Below are 15,504 nucleotides of genomic sequence, written 5' to 3'. Positions count from 1 at the left end.
TCTCAAAAAAACCCAGATTCCAATACTGGAAAAGTATTCAGATCTGGGATTTCTAGGAATTGACTCTGATCAAGTACCGTAATAAATCTTCTATGTCTGTGTCTCAAATGTAAAAACACAGAGGAGAAAAAAGCAGAATGTTGTTCCTAGGTTCTCTGTTTGGTGTTTGGAGTTGGCGTTGAATAAAGAGCCATTGTTCTCGAAGAACTTGGGAATCCGAGTTTACCGGACCCGCAGATTTAATACTTGATGTAGATGATTCACCTGCGTCTTCGCCCCTCACCCCAGGCCGATAGCTCAGGGCCTTCCCCTTTCTTTGCTACTGCTAGCAAAAATCAACAGAAACTGAAACTCACACTCATTCTGAGTAAGGCACAGGCTATTTCAAGGGGGGAGGGGGGAGGAAAGGAAGAGAAGCCGAGTGGAACCTTCAGGGCTCAGGTGAGCACTGACTCATGCAAGATTATGCCGGAATAAAGGGTGCTAAGCTTTTAGGTGCCCCTGGATTTTTGTTTTGTTTTGCTACAGCAGACTGACACTATTACCCCTCTGGCATTTTTAAAGAGAAATAGCCACAACAGACAGCCAAAACAACAGTGCTTTGTGGCATCCTAAAAATGTGCTGGGAACTAGCCTGTCAGGAGATGGATGAGTGGACTCTGCCCGGTGAAAGTTGTGCCATTTTCTGACAAAAAAAATGCCCTCCCTCTGGAGCCACTTTAAGCCTGGGTAGGAAAAAAGACAGTCACTTGTACAGTCTCTGTCTTTTTTCCTCGTGGGACTTCAAGCAGCTGGAGTCAAGCTACGGTGGGTGAAACAGCGTGGGTTGGAAAAAACAATCCCCCTCTTTGCCAGCTCCTTAGCCCTGATCCAAACTGCTCCTTTCCACCCTGATGCTGTTTAGGATGTCCAGATGACACGTCACCTAGCACTTGTTCCTAACTTCGTTGAACGCATCCAGAGGTGTGCACTTCCAGGAAAGCATGTGGCGCTGTCTGAACGAAACTGGAATCAAACCTCCCTGCTCTCTCCTGTTTTGAAAAATATATTTCAAAACTCCCTCCACTGAGGGGCAAAAAGCCACCCACACAAAATCCTCATCTTTACCAACACCCAGCCTCTTCCCCGCCTCCCCACGTCCCACGACAGCCAAACCGACCAGCCGCCTTCAATTCCACTTTGGGCAAAGCCGCCAAAGAGGCTATTCCTATGTCATGCTCGGAGCGACGCTCCCAAAATCAGCCTGAAGTTCTGCCGGCAGTGGCACTGTTGCAACTTAAAGAGTTGTGCAACACCTTTGGTAAACACTTCCTCATGCAGGAACAAGAATAAAGCCGGAGAACCCCTTCCTCGCCTCTCACAGTCAGCGCCAAGACCGGCTCAAGTCGGTACTGACATTCTCAAGCCGGAGGGCTACGCTGCTGTCACCCTCGGTCCAAAATGATTAAAGCCCTCTGTGTTACTACCTGCCTGCTTCTCTTTCAGCACCAAGGTAAGGGCTGTATTTCCACCCCCCCTTCCCGTTAGCCTCTATCAGCACCTGCAAAGAGCGGCTTCGGATCAGTTTCTATAGCTTTTGTGAGTTGTGTAATGATTAACGAGCCAATGCCAAGGTTGCTTCGTAAGGGTGAAGGGATGCCTTTGAAAACTATTTCCAGAAGCTTGGTATTAAAGTGGTTCTGGGCATTTCAGGATAAAGGAAAGATTTTAATGACTTGGTGACGACTGGTCGGAAAGTTGCGTCGGTGGCTGCTTTGTGGCCGAATGACAACAGGAAGGGAAAAGAGTCAAATGTGAAGTTAGAAAATTGGCCGGGGATAGTCAAGTCCCCACTGGAATAGCCATACATAGGATTGATGCAGCAAGTGAATTGTAATGGAATTACCCCTGTCGAATGGATCACACCTCATTTAAGATGTTGTGCAACAGCCACTTGTCTTTTTTGAATGCAAACGTTAACATTTTTTTTTTGCCAGGAGACCAAGACAGTTAATCAATATTTGGATGGGTCCTTTTTCCCACGGCACAATATGATTGTGATCTAAGCCATTGTTAACCATTGTTAACTGTAGGAGGAAACATACGTATGACCTGGGTCTTTCCCTTCATGAGGCACAAATTTGTGAGCAGGGAACCAAGTTGGAATTGGTAACCTAGCAGGGAAGAAACTGCTAGGATGTCTCTCTTCCCTCCCCTTCCAATATCCTATTGAAGATTGTAGTCTGGGCAGCTGGTTTGAAGGAGGGGAGAGGAAACCAAGGGAGGAACCTTTATCTGATTATTGTGTACGGTTTCAACCTTCATGCGTGTGTGTGTTCTTAAAAAACCTAACTCTGTACCCCAGCCCCTAAGTTATTTAAGAGTAAATCTTTTGGGTCTTGATAAAAGAGAGTGAACTCATACCCAAGTATGAAAAGTTTAAGTTCAAATGATCATTCTTAGTAGGAAAGGGATTAAAATCTCACTCCTGAGATAATCAATTCCCTTTATCAAAGGTCACATTAAAGGTGGATTTCTGTACATGGGTTTTGTAGAAGTATTCATAGCAACTACAGAACCTGATCTGAATCTGAGTTGTAGTCCGAGAGTGATTAACCCTTCTCTGCCCTTTTTAGGTGACTGTATGGAAAATGGTGTATGGAGGGGAGGGTTACACCTTACACCCCTAATAATCCTCCTCACACACATATCCTGGCCAGGATGGGAAACTGGGTATACAACTGGTCACTGTACACACCATATCTCAGCATCATCCAGCAGTTGGTTTGGATGAAGGTGGAGCTGTAGGGAAAGCTCTTTGCCTCAAAGGAGAAAGCATACAGGTGTCCGTATGTATGGGGCAAAGAGCACTTCTACGTGGGTCATTGAGAACTGCATGGAGAAGATGGCACAAGATTAAGCCCCCTCCCCGCTTGTGATCCAAACCAGCTGCTGGCTAAGGCTGGGAAATGATGCATACAGGGGTTGTTTGTGTGCATAATTCCTACCTAGGGTCATCTGTGTGAGTGGAATCTTGCTCTCAGAACTATCCACAGCATCAAGTTGGAATTTGAGAGCTGTCTTCCAAGTGTGTGTTGGATTGCAACGGAAAAGTGCCATTCAGACCGTTTATGCACTGGAGGTTTCATGCCAGGCTGCAGGCTGGAGTTTTAGTCATGGCAGGTTGCCCCACCTCTGCCTGCACTCACATGGGGGAGAATTTGGCCCAGTGCACTTCATCCGCCCCTGATTTGTGCTCCTGCATGGGAGCTGGGGCAGAAAAATTCCCAGTGCATAAAAGGTCTCACGGAGCTATTCTTCTGTTCAAGTCCATGTTCTTGCATTGTCATGTGCCAGCTCTGTTCCCATTCTCTTCCACTGAGATGATGCAGAAGATTCCCTGCCCTCCCCCTGCCCCAGTTTTCATACTGTGTGTTTATGTGTGCATGCACATGCATGGCCTGGTTTGGAATTGCAATGAACTGTTAGCGGTTTGCAAGAAAAGGGAACAGGCCCTCTCAGAAATCCACAGAGATCCAGGTCACTGCAGAAAATACAAGCTGCCAAATCTTACCAAAAGAAAGAAGAAAGGAAAAGAAAAGAAAAGAAAGAAAAGAAACATGTCTGAATTTGAGGGCAACTTTGAGCTTGACGTTTGGGCCCTGAGAGGGGATACATTAGGGGGGGGGGATCTTCATATAACTTGCAGTCATTCCGTGCCATCTGTTTTGCTTTTGCGTTTCCTTCCTTCCTCTGAAGGACACAGCACTGAGCAGCAATATAAAGTTAAGCATGCTGCTAGGGAAAAAAAACAATGTGAAAAAACAAAGCCTGGTATAACCACAGGAAGTTATTTACAGAACACTGGCCAGGTTGGCATTGAACAGAGACCACCAAGTAAGGAAGAGCCATGTCCAGAATCTTCAGAAGTTTAAGGATCACAATGGAGCATTTATGGAGAATGTGCAAGTGTTAAGAACTGTTAATGTGCATTGACTCAGCCAGGTGATTTCGTAAAAGGCAACTGTGTGAAGTCATTGTTCTGACTCTCATTTTGTGAAATAACGAAAGAAAGGGGAAGAAGCCTGAGAGATGTAGGTGATCATTTCATGTAACAAATATTTAACACATTCAGTTCAGCAATGAAAAGATTCAGACCAGAAACACAACTGTAGGGATAGATTGAAGTGGGTAGCTGTGTTGGTCTGAAGTAGCACAACAAAAGTCCAATAGCACCTTTAAGATCAACAAAGATTTATTCAAGGGGTGAGCTTCCGAGTGCGTGCACTAGTCTGAGGAAGAGTCCATGCACTAGAAAGCTCACACCTTGAATAAATCTTTGTTGGTCTTAAAGATGCTATTGGATTCTACAACTCTAGGGAGTCAGCAATTGGATTGGATCCAAAAATGCCCTTCCACTCATGGGAGAAGTCCTTCTGTTCATGGAATCATTAATCCTTGTGTGAACAGAAAGACTTCTTCTGCAAGCAGAAGAGCATCATTGGATCTAACCTTGTAGTTTGCATTCAACCCTATGAAGGTTGATTTTTAAAATTTATTTTTGACATGCATAACCTACCCATCCAGTCCATAATTTCTTGATAAACGTTGCAAGCACTTGACAAGGATCAGTATAACCAACATACTAAAAAACAAGCCATGAAAAGAACCACTGAAAGACCTGGAGGGAAAGAAAGCCCTTAGCTCCTAAAGCTCCTAAAGGCTAGCTTGTGGTTGAGTCTTTTCAGAGGTGGATTTCCCGTGCACAACAGCGAAAGCCTCACAAATGCTCTCGGGCAACAGCACACTGGAGCTCCCTGTTATGGCTGCTGTATGAAAGTTCCGAATGGTTGGTTGTCTCCGCAAACCATCCACAGGCTATATGGAGCCCATCCTTTTCTTCATGTAGCAAAAGAGCAGGTGCATAACAAGGAGCTTTTAAAAAGTCCTCCCAAGAGGTCCACAGGAGAGGCAGAGAAACCCGCTCGTCCCTCTGGTAGTTGCTTCTCAGCAACTTCACAGCCAGAAAAAGAGACAAGAAACCGCAGATCCTGTTTGCCTTGCATCCTCTTGACCGGCTTTGGCAATGCCAAGCTGCTGACCTATGAAAGGGAGAAGACCGTAGCATTGCATCACAAATCTTGAAGTGGAACAGGATGTCACAAGAAATGTACGGCTACTGCTTTGCATTTCTTTCTCCCCTCTTCCTAGCGGTGGATAATCTAACACATTGCGTGGTGCAATCTCGTTGCGTGATGTTTCGCCACGTCCGCACTGATGGTAATTGTGTGAAGCTAGGCTGTGCAGAGAGTAAGAACCTTGGAAATTTGGAATGCCGTACTGGATCTCTCTGAAATGATGAATATTGTACATTTTAATGTATTTTGGGTGTTTGCTTATTACTAAAAACGAAGTTGAATTGGCTTACTACTATAATCATAACTTTAAAAATACACAAAACCCCAACATTATTTAGAGAGGATAAGAGGTTACCACACCTCTGTTCTTTAGACCAGGGGTAGTCAACCTGTGGTGCTCCAGATGTTCATGGACTACAATTCCCATGAGCCTCTGCCAGCAAATGCTGGCAGGGGCTCATGGGAATTGTAGTCCATGAACATCTGGAGCACCACAGGTTGACTACCCCTGCTTTAGACCATGTGACCTTTCCTCAAGAGCAGCTATATTTCTAGGCAACTCACTAGTTCCACAAACTGTTAAATTTCTAAACAATTGGATGGACCCAGGTACTAGCTATGCATCTTAGAAGTACACTTGCCCTTGCTTGAATAAAATGACAAGCATTCACAGCAATTCTTATGAGCAACAAAGGAAACAATTCCAAGCGAGTCAACTCAGAAGCAAGTTCCATTTTATTCAGTGGGCTTGCTCCCAGGAAAGTGTTCTTGGGTATGCAGCCATTGACTTTAAAGACTGCTTTTTTCCCTGGTACATTGTTGACTATATCCAGAAATTGGGAGTTCAGTCTTCTTGGGAATCCTGCCCCCCTTCCCATTGAATCTTAAGTAAAACCCATGATGGAAAGTTAATATTTGTTGCAATGTACATTATGGTTAGTTCATATGCTGCCACTTCCTCAGGACCCAGGATGTCTCTCACAACAACACTGCTTGTCACATCAGATGCAACCAGCTCAGGGTAATGGGGGATGCCAGACCGAGACAACCAATTGACCATTGGAAATGGTGATGGCAACCCTCAAGGAAGACTGTGGAACTGTAGTTTTGCAAGCAAGTCACAAAACTCTCCTTCATAACAATACAATTCCGTGAAGAAAGTTTAAGACCTGTTGAAGCCTGTACCTTGTATCCTCACTTGGACAACTGAAACAGTCCATTATTAGCCACTGAACAGCAGAAGACAGAAATGACCAGGTACACTTTGCCCTCTTTCTACAAGTTAAACAGTTTCTGTGTAGGAGTCCTACAAGAGCCAATGAAGGATGTGAGTGCATTGTTATCTGGCATTCCTATTTGTTGACTAATTGTGTAAACCCTTCTGCTCTCCAATTAGTTTTCTTCAAGCAGGAGATGGAAGTTCACGGCCTATCTGTTTCCACTGCAAGGGTGTGATTGTAAACGAGTCATTAATAACATTGCATAGCCTCAAGCTGGTGTTATGTCTAGAGAGCTGTAAATATACAGGTGCCTCCCGGCATATCTACCTGCCAGACATGTGTATGCATGTCCTACTTAATAAAGTAGTGTCTTAAACTGAGCCATAATTTGGAATGAAGAAACCACACCAGTCCCATCCCCCCCATAAATCACTTCTGAAATCTAGGCTTCAGCCAGGTAGATAATCTCTTGGGAGGCAGGGTGAGATAAAGGGGAAAAGTATTGATAGGCCTGCTTTGCCAGATATATGAAATGAGAAGGAAACTCCCAATCTCTTGGAAATTCAAGAACCATTTTCAGTCATACTATGGAGAAAGGCAAAGATTGGCAACCTTAGTAAACCTGAAAGCTATGGGCTGTGAATCAAGCTACATGGACAAAGGTGAGAAATATACCATCTCCGCTGAACTATACACAGTCTCTCCATTTGGTAGACATTTTTCTCATGGTTGCTATGCTTTTATCTGGCTCCCATAGCAGCTACAAATAAGATCTCCCCAGGCTACCCAAATCAATCAGTAAAACCATAAACATATAATCTGCCCCCTCTTCCCTCCTCCCCCTATGGGATTTTTAGTGGGGGGAATGGATTGTAGTTTGCATTGTTTTTTCCGCCGTATCTTTCCTTGATTGTGTATGGACTTGTGTTTTATGTCTGGGGTTTTTATTCAGACCTTTGTAACCCGCCACAATCCAATTGGGAGTGGCAGGCAATAAATTGAAACAACAACAACAACAACAACAACAACAACAACAACAACACCCCCAAAATTGAAAATGCCACAACTAATGACTAGGATCTAACAACCCTCTGTATTCTAAAAGCTTTCTGGAAGAGAAAGGTCTTTTCAAAGGTAAAGCTGATATATCAGTCTTTCTGGGAGAAGAATTCCATAAGGATCTGTGGTGTCTTTGTCCTTGGTGCTGCTATAGTCAGTATTGCCCAGTTCATGGGTTGGATCCTGCCTAGATTCCTGTGGGTACAAGGAAGGAAGGTAAAACATCCCTCCCCTTTCCTCCTGCTAGACAGGGGACTGGTAAGAATAGCTTCTCCTGCAGGAGGGAAGATTGGTGAAAATTATTTCTCCTTCTTGGGTCCACAAAAACCTAGGTGGGATCAAATCTATTGTGTAGTGTGTCCCCCCCAAGGTGTATACATCTGAGGATATTCTGTTTAAATTCCATTTACCCATATTGGAATGACACCAGAAAAATGGGACGGGAGGTCTTATTGGAGCTGCCCTTCAGGCTTGGGCTGCATACAGTGGTTCCGTCTGTTCATAAATGCACAGAGAACAGCTGTCAAATGGGATCAAGCAAACCAATTAGCAGCCTAGATACCAGAATAATCTGTTTATGCATATATGTGTAACCCAGCAAGCCTGAACAAAAACTCAGACTATCCCAGAATACCACAAAACCAGTTAGTTTTGCTAAGCCCCTTTCTTGTGATTGCTTCTTTATATACTCAGCTGTAATTCAAAATTAAGGTCATGGGACAGCTGTTCTCTTCTCTATATGGGATTCTTTCAGTGTGGTCTAGTGAATCAGCTTGGAATGTTTAAACCTTGTGTCATGCACAAACTCACTGAGAATGTAGGGCTCTTTTGCTGTCCTTGTTAGAACACGACTGTGGAAAGGGTGAATTAATCTAAAAGAGTGTAAAACATAATCACACATAATATTATTAATGCTATATCAGGAGAAGATGATTCATCATTCGCTGTTCAGCCAGCCCTTTCTAAGCCAGCCTTTATTCACCCATAACTCAACCCTCAGTAAACCTTGGCCAATCCCATCTTTTACCAAAGCTGGAGGCAGTGCAATTTTCTTTTCATGATCCATCCATTAAAAGGGGTGCTCACATGTACACTCAGGTCAAGTGATGCCATGGTTCCATAACAAAGGGAATTAAAAGCACACCACTTCTGGCCATGTAGGAGCTCTCTGTAACTAACTGTGTGTCTCTGTACCTTTATTGTTAGAGTTGTGGTTACTGGATATGTGGGACAGGGCTCTTTTGGTCATAGACCCCTTCTGTGTAATTTTCCACTTCACAAAGTTCATTGTATTGTTCACTTTTGGCTTTCCAGATATTTTTGAAACTGCCTTACTTTGGAGGTCCTTTGTTTGGTTTTACCCCCTAAGATTGCTGGGTTCTTCTGTTTTAGGGGTTTTCTGCTACTGGTCTTATGATTAACTGTCAGTTTCTCATATCTGTTTTAATATTTTTATTGATGTTACATGGATAAAAGATGATCCGTATGCTTGAAAATATCTATGAAGGGGACCTAGAACAAGGGCTCTGTATGTCTGTTAGCTAAGTTGCCAACTTGAATGTTGGTTTGCCAATACTGATTTTTGTGTGTATTATGTGCCTTCCAAATTGCTTATGACTTATGGTGACTCTATGAATGACCTCTAAAATGTTCTGTCATCAGCAGCCTTGCTCAGAACTTGTAAACTGAAGGCCATGGCTTCCTTATGGAGTCAATCTAACTCATGATGGGTCTTCTTCTTTTCCTACTGCCTTCAATTTATCCTAGAACTAATGTCATTTCTGATGAGTCTCATCTTCTCATTTTAGTCAGCTTAGCTTCAAGGGAGAATTCAGTGTTGATTTGATCTAGGATTTACTTATTTGTCTTTTTGGTGGTCCGTGGTATCCACAAAATTATACCATATTTCAAATGAATCAGTTTTCTTTCTTGTCCTGCTTTTAAATCCATACATTAGGAGATATCATAGCATGGACTATCTTGATCTTGGTATCCAGTGACACTTCCATATACTTCAGAATCTTTTCTAGTTCTTATGTGGCTGCTCTTCTCAGCCTTAGTCTCCTTCTGATTTCTAGGTTGCAATGTCCCTTTTGGTTGATGATGGAGCCAAGAAATAGAAACATGGAATGGCAATGTGCCATCAGAAAGTCCACGGGGCACACCTTAGCCTTTGGGCACACCTTAAAGCAGCTTTTCAGAGCCTTGTTTTTTGCCTTCAAGTGGGAGAGGTAGTTTGCCACTGCCTACCCTGGTATTCTTTGGTGGTCTTTCATCTAAATACCAGGTGGGGAAGAACCCTACTTAGCTTGTGAGATTTGATAAGATCAGGCTAGCCTGGGCTACCCAGCTCAGGACTTTTACAGCCTAGCTATTATTGACGTATATAGCCTGTTTAAAAAAAAATTCATAGTCAAAAGAACTTTGCATCATTAGGTAAGAAGTTGTTAAATAATTTTGTGGTAAGAAAATGTCGAAAGAAAGTGAAATCCAGGAAGGTAGTTGGATTAGGCCCAAGAGCCAGCCAACCTGCTGGCTGATACAGGCTGGGAGGGGGAAGGCACACAGGCAACCTAAGGTCACCTTTCTGTTTCACCCAACAAGATAAGTAGTGCCTTGGGAGGAAGAATGAACAAGGTGAGAAGAAAGGAGGTGGGAAAGGCTAATCCTGCCTTCACCTATCCCACCATTTAGTGCCAAATTATCCTATTGTTGCCATTTGGCTATCAGAAATATGTTGAAGGTTCTGATTCCTTCATTTTCTCTTATTTGGTCCTAAAACGGCAACTGGGGGAATAAACTTCAAAAGCTACAATGAATCTAGACTTGTTCTAATGAGGAGGTCAGTAATGAAATATCGACAAAAACCAGGAGAATGCGCAGTTAGAACAGATCATCCTTTGGTAGAAGAATGAGTTAAAATTCTTTTCAAGGCACAATCTGAGATTACCTGCAGGCAAACAGTAATTACCGTGGGATCACTTAACAGAGCTGGAAGCAGCCACAAAGCATTGGGGCACATGATTTGGGTGACAAAGCCTGAAGATCATTAACTTTACAAGTCCTTCACTTAACTTAGCCAGAGCTTGTTTTCCAATAGAAGAAGAAAAAGGGCCATTTTGCACGGCTTCAAAATAGCACAATGGTTGCTAACTGAAAACGCTACTAATTTGCCTTAACGCACGACGTCGCAGACAATCTGCAACACTCCTGAAACCAATCAGCAAAAAGCGCTTCGTTGTAGCGCTTTCAGGGGAATCCAGAAAAGTGGATTCACCCTCCGGATAGCGATACACTCCTGCAACCAATCTGCAACACTAGCGCTAAAGACCTGTGCGTTACCATTGTTGCGGGTTCTTCAAAGTCCCTCCTCCTGAGCCTGTCCTCCAAACTTCCGGCGAAGCGATCGCCATTTTTTTTTCTCCGAGCGAGTGGGGATAAACGCACCAGCGAGCCTCTTTCTGTTTAGAGGCTTCCCTGGCTTCAGTCCTTCACCTTTAGTCACTAAGCACAAACCACATAAAAGCCCGTTTGCTGAAATAAAGTCCCTTTATTTTTTACACATTAATTCAGCCGAAAATCGGGCCCGTGAGAAGGGGGGGGATTTTTTTTTATCACTCGAGGCAGCGTGCCAACGATCATACAATCAAACGACAGCTCACATTAGGCAGCTGGATGGGTCTCTCCGTTGCAACGAATCTACCTAGATTCGTTGCTATGGGTCTGTTTTTTTTTTTTTTAAACCTTTCTTAAAGGGAAAGGGGCTGTTTGGGAGCATGCTAACGGCTGCCCATTGGCTGCTTGACGGCCAGGGGCGGGACGAGCTTGGCAATAGCGCTTCCTTTCTAGCGATTTCTGCCGAGACCGGAAGCCTGTGGGAAACGCTAAAAAACGCAACTGATTCCACTACAAAGGCAGGTATGCATAACGACGAATTCCACTATTTTAAATGGCGATTTTTCATTCCGCAAACAATTTGCAACAAAGATCCCCGTGCGAAAAGGCCCAAAGAGTTGGTTTTTATACCCCATTTTTTACTTCCCCAAGTGTCTTACTGCCTTCCTTCCTCTGGGAGATCTTTGAGAGGGTCTACTCTACAAGAGTAGAGCCTCTTGTGGCACAGAGTGGTAAGGCAGCAGACATGCAGTCTGAAAGCTCTGCCCATGAGGCTGGGCAATCCCAGCAGCCAGCTCAAGGTTGACTCAACCTTCCATCCTTCCGAGGTCGGTAAAATGAGTACCCAGCTTGCTGGGGGGTAAACGGTAATGACTGGGGAAGGCACTGGCAAACCACCCCGGATTGAGTCTGCCATGAAAACGTTAGAGGGCGTCACCCCAAGGGTCAGACATGACCCGGTGCTTGCACAGGGGATACCTTTACCTTTACTCTACAAGAACAGCTCTAACAGGACTATGACTAGCCCTAGGTCACCCAGCTGGTTGCATGAGGAGGACTGGGAAATCAAACCCAGCTTGCCACATTAACCAGTACACCAAACTGGCTCCAACACCAAGCTAATAAAAAAGATCTCATGCCTCTGTCTGTCAAAAATGACAGCATCCTAGGGTCCAAATGCAACAAAGGTTAATCCAAGTGCCAAACATCTACTTTGATAATATTGTGTAAGATGCTGGACAAATCATAGAAGTGAGTCAATCCATTCCCATGGGCGGAATTAGGGTTGTTAGCCCCAAGTTGGGGACTACCTGGAGATTTTGGGGGTGGAGCCTGAAGAGGGCAGGATTTAGGGAGGAGAGGGACTGCAGAGGGAATAATGTCATAGATTACACCTTCCAAAGTAGCAGTTTTCTCCAGCTGAACTGATCTTTGTCACCTGGATTTAATTATTTCCAGTGCAGGGAAGATAGCATTTAAGAAACAAATAAATAAACACAATAATAACTACCTGGAGGAGGGCAACCCCAGGCAGGGTGGAATTAAGACTGGCTGAGGCCCCAGATGATCCTTGGGTAACGTTTGGTGCACTAAAGAGCAGTTGTTGGCAACTGAATTTTCCAGTGTGAAATGAGAGACCCAGTATCATATATCCTGAGAGACCCAGTATCATATATCCTTGCTCAGAGAACTTTCACTTGCTCTATGTGTAGAAGGCAGGAATGGAGAAAGAAAATGCAAGCTTGACCTGTCAGACCTGAGAATGGGAAGTAAGAAAAATATAAAGGTGAAAAATGCAAAAATTAGCGTCCAAAGCTGAAGTTGTGTCTGTGTCTGTCCATGCTAGTGTTTTCCCATAAGATTAGAAGCCGGGGGATGCCAGTTCTAGGTTGGGAAATTCTGGATATTTGGAAATGGAGCCAAGGGATGACCCCCAATGCAGTATAATGCCATAGAGTCCACCCTCCAAAGCAGCCATTTCCTACCAGGAAACTGAACTCTGTGTTATCTCGAGGCTTTCCATGGAGGTTCACAACTTTGCATGGAGCTGGTCTTCCTAGTGCAGAAGACAGGATGGGCGAATCAGAGCGAACCAATCTTGGGATGGAACTGAGATCTGATCCGTCCAGTTTGCTGGGCACCTTCTCTGAAGCGCTTCCATTTCACAGAATGGTTGCAGCATCAGCTGGCGTGAATTCTGACCCATCAGGATCCTTGAGATGCTGGGCCCAGGAAGCTTGATGTCCTATCAAACAGATGCAAAATGGGGATTTGGCTTGCTTTCGCTGGCTGCTAGACCTTTCCTCAGCCAGCCACGAAAGCCACTGAGCTCCCAGCTTCAGGCAAGTGATTCCAAAACCTTCAGAGAACAGTTAGGCTTCCTTTTGAAATCGGATTCCTGTGGCATTGCTGATTGAATTGCAATTAGACCCAGCCCTACTGCACGTTAGAAAGTGCAGCGTTTCATAACAAAGCAAACAATTCATTTTTAAAAATGTCTTTATAAAGGGAGCTCGATGAGGAAACTGCCTGGGGCAAAGGACTATGAAGTAGTATATCCACAAAAAATTCATGCATTGCAGAAAAGGAGTGTCGGAGGAAGTCAGAATTCCCACCATAAGGTAAGAAAAGGCTGCCTTTTCCTCCCATCCCATCCCTTTATTTTTGATAGGTCTGGTCAAGGCGCACGTGGGAGCTAATGTTTTTTTTAAAACTTTTCAAAACAAAATTTCTGAGATCGAAAACTGACCTCCTCCTTGAAAGTTTATACTCAGGCTTTTGGGCCACAGTCCAGGGAAATGAATTACTACCTACTTTGTGTACCCAGCAGGGTTAATAGTTATTTTCTTCTTCATCAGCCATTCCACTAGGTTTTGGGGCAGTCATTAGGATTGCTAAGTTTTGACCCTGAGTTTGGGACTCAGAGGGTTGACAACGCCAGGAAAGATTCTACCTGGAGATTTTTGGGGTGGAACCTGAGGAGGGTGGAGGTTCTGGGGAATAGTTAATTTCTTCAAAGGAGACCACCCTAAAGGGTAGGCTTACCACATGCCCACTTCCAGCAGGCGGTTCCCCTACTGCTGCACTCGCCATGATGTTCGCAATGGGTGGAAAAAAATGGAGAAGTCATCTGATCCTGAAGTGCATAATTTATAGGATATGCTCTAGGATTCTCCCTCCCCCCTCCAAGTCTCTATGATTCTTACCAGACATTTGGAGAGATTCCTAGAGTGACATCACTTAGGATTGTACGCAAAGATCCTGCAACTGTACTCAAGGATGATTTGGTGCAAATTGCAGCAGCAGCCCATTTAATTTGTTCATCTTTCTAACAACTGTATTTTATACCATGCTTCCTCCAAGGACCTCACAACACTGCACAATTGGGTCTCCATTTGAACCTCATAAGAACCCTATGAGGTATGTTGGGTGAGAGACCACAGGCTAGGAGAGAACAAGCTCAGTCCTTTCCCCTCTTCCACATGCATTCTTTCCATCTGTCTGGTTGTGACATCTGCACAGCGGTTAAATTGTTCAGAATACATAGTAATTATTTCTATTTGTTTGGTTTCTTTCTCTTATTTTACACATGTAAGCAACTGTTACTCATTCACATTAATACTCTTACATACAGGCCAAGTATGAAGATGCTGTACAGTATGAGATTAAAGTGAACGGGACAAAAGTGGTCCTTCACCTAGAAAAAAATAAGTAAGTTCTAAGATTACAAATTTTTGCTGGCAGAAAATAGGCTTATTAATCTCATTCCTATGCTAATATCTCTTTTCTACTGATATGGTTACTGTAAAGAGGCTTTCATTTTTTACCTTTCATTTGAGTAGAATAATGCTTTTCATTAGCTCTGTGCCAGCCTGTCTGCAATTGAGTCAAAAACCAAAAAAGCAAGTGTGGGAAACATATTTAAGAGGCACATAACTGCCCTACGATATTGGTCGTGCTCCCATCATGTGACATTTTAGCATCCATTCATTTGTATATCTGTGTGTATCCATTCATTTTTTGTATATCTGCAGCAGAGATGAGGAACATTTGCTACTTGTTCAGAAATTTAATTTCTAGACGCTTCCTGAAGAAAAAAAAGCGGAACACTGCCAGGGTTAGCCTATTGTAATGAAGTATCCCTCACATGGGGGACAAATAGGGACAATGACACACCGAGGATGAGCAGAAAGTAGGGATTGCTTCTGGTAATTAAGGAGAGCTGGGGCATTCACTCCAGATGGTCAAGAACTATTCCAGATAATTGCTTTCTGGTGTGAGTCAACCCAGGGTTGCCAACCTCTATGTGGTGGCTGGAGATCTCCCAGAATTCCAGAGTGTTACCAGACTCCAGCAATGACTTCTCTTCTGGAGAGTGGCTTGTATGACATTATACCCCTCCCCTTCCCAAACCCCACCCTTCCCAGACTCCACTCCCAAAACCTCCAGGTATTTCCCAACCAAGAGCTGTCAAGCTTATCTAGACATGGTGTTGTATTTGCTGTCCAAAGAGTTCACAGATTATTTTGGAAAACCGTGACCGGAATTTGCTTCAAATATAATTTCACACTTTTTTACAAGGCCTCTAACCTAACCTACCTCACAGGGTTGTTTTGAGGATCAAATGGAAGAGGGAGAGTCATGTATGTTGTCTTTGGGGGAAGGGGAAATACAGAAATTTGGTGATTGGAAAGATGTACAGAATGTAGGCA

At 43.9% G+C, this 15,504-nt stretch overlaps 1 protein-coding gene across 1 annotated transcript in view; it reads left to right on the top strand.

Moving 5' to 3' along the window:
- Positions 1–1,202: 1,202 nt before the first annotated feature.
- The window catches only part of LOC143822208 (zinc metalloproteinase-disintegrin-like NaMP), a 50,441-nt gene continuing 36,139 nt past the window's right edge, over positions 1,203–15,504 (top strand). The window contains exons 1-3 of the mRNA XM_077307114.1: positions 1,203–1,492; positions 13,301–13,413; positions 14,427–14,503. Coding sequence (XP_077163229.1) covers positions 1,441–1,492; positions 13,301–13,413; positions 14,427–14,503 — 242 coding nt within the window. The 5' untranslated portion in view covers positions 1,203–1,440. The remainder of the gene's footprint in view (positions 1,493–13,300; positions 13,414–14,426; positions 14,504–15,504) is intronic.

This window comes from Paroedura picta, chromosome 12 (assembly GCF_049243985.1).
Source record: "Paroedura picta isolate Pp20150507F chromosome 12, Ppicta_v3.0, whole genome shotgun sequence".
NCBI classification, from domain to species: domain Eukaryota; kingdom Metazoa; phylum Chordata; class Lepidosauria; order Squamata; family Gekkonidae; genus Paroedura; species Paroedura picta.
This window is presented reverse-complemented; position numbering and strand designations above follow the sequence as displayed.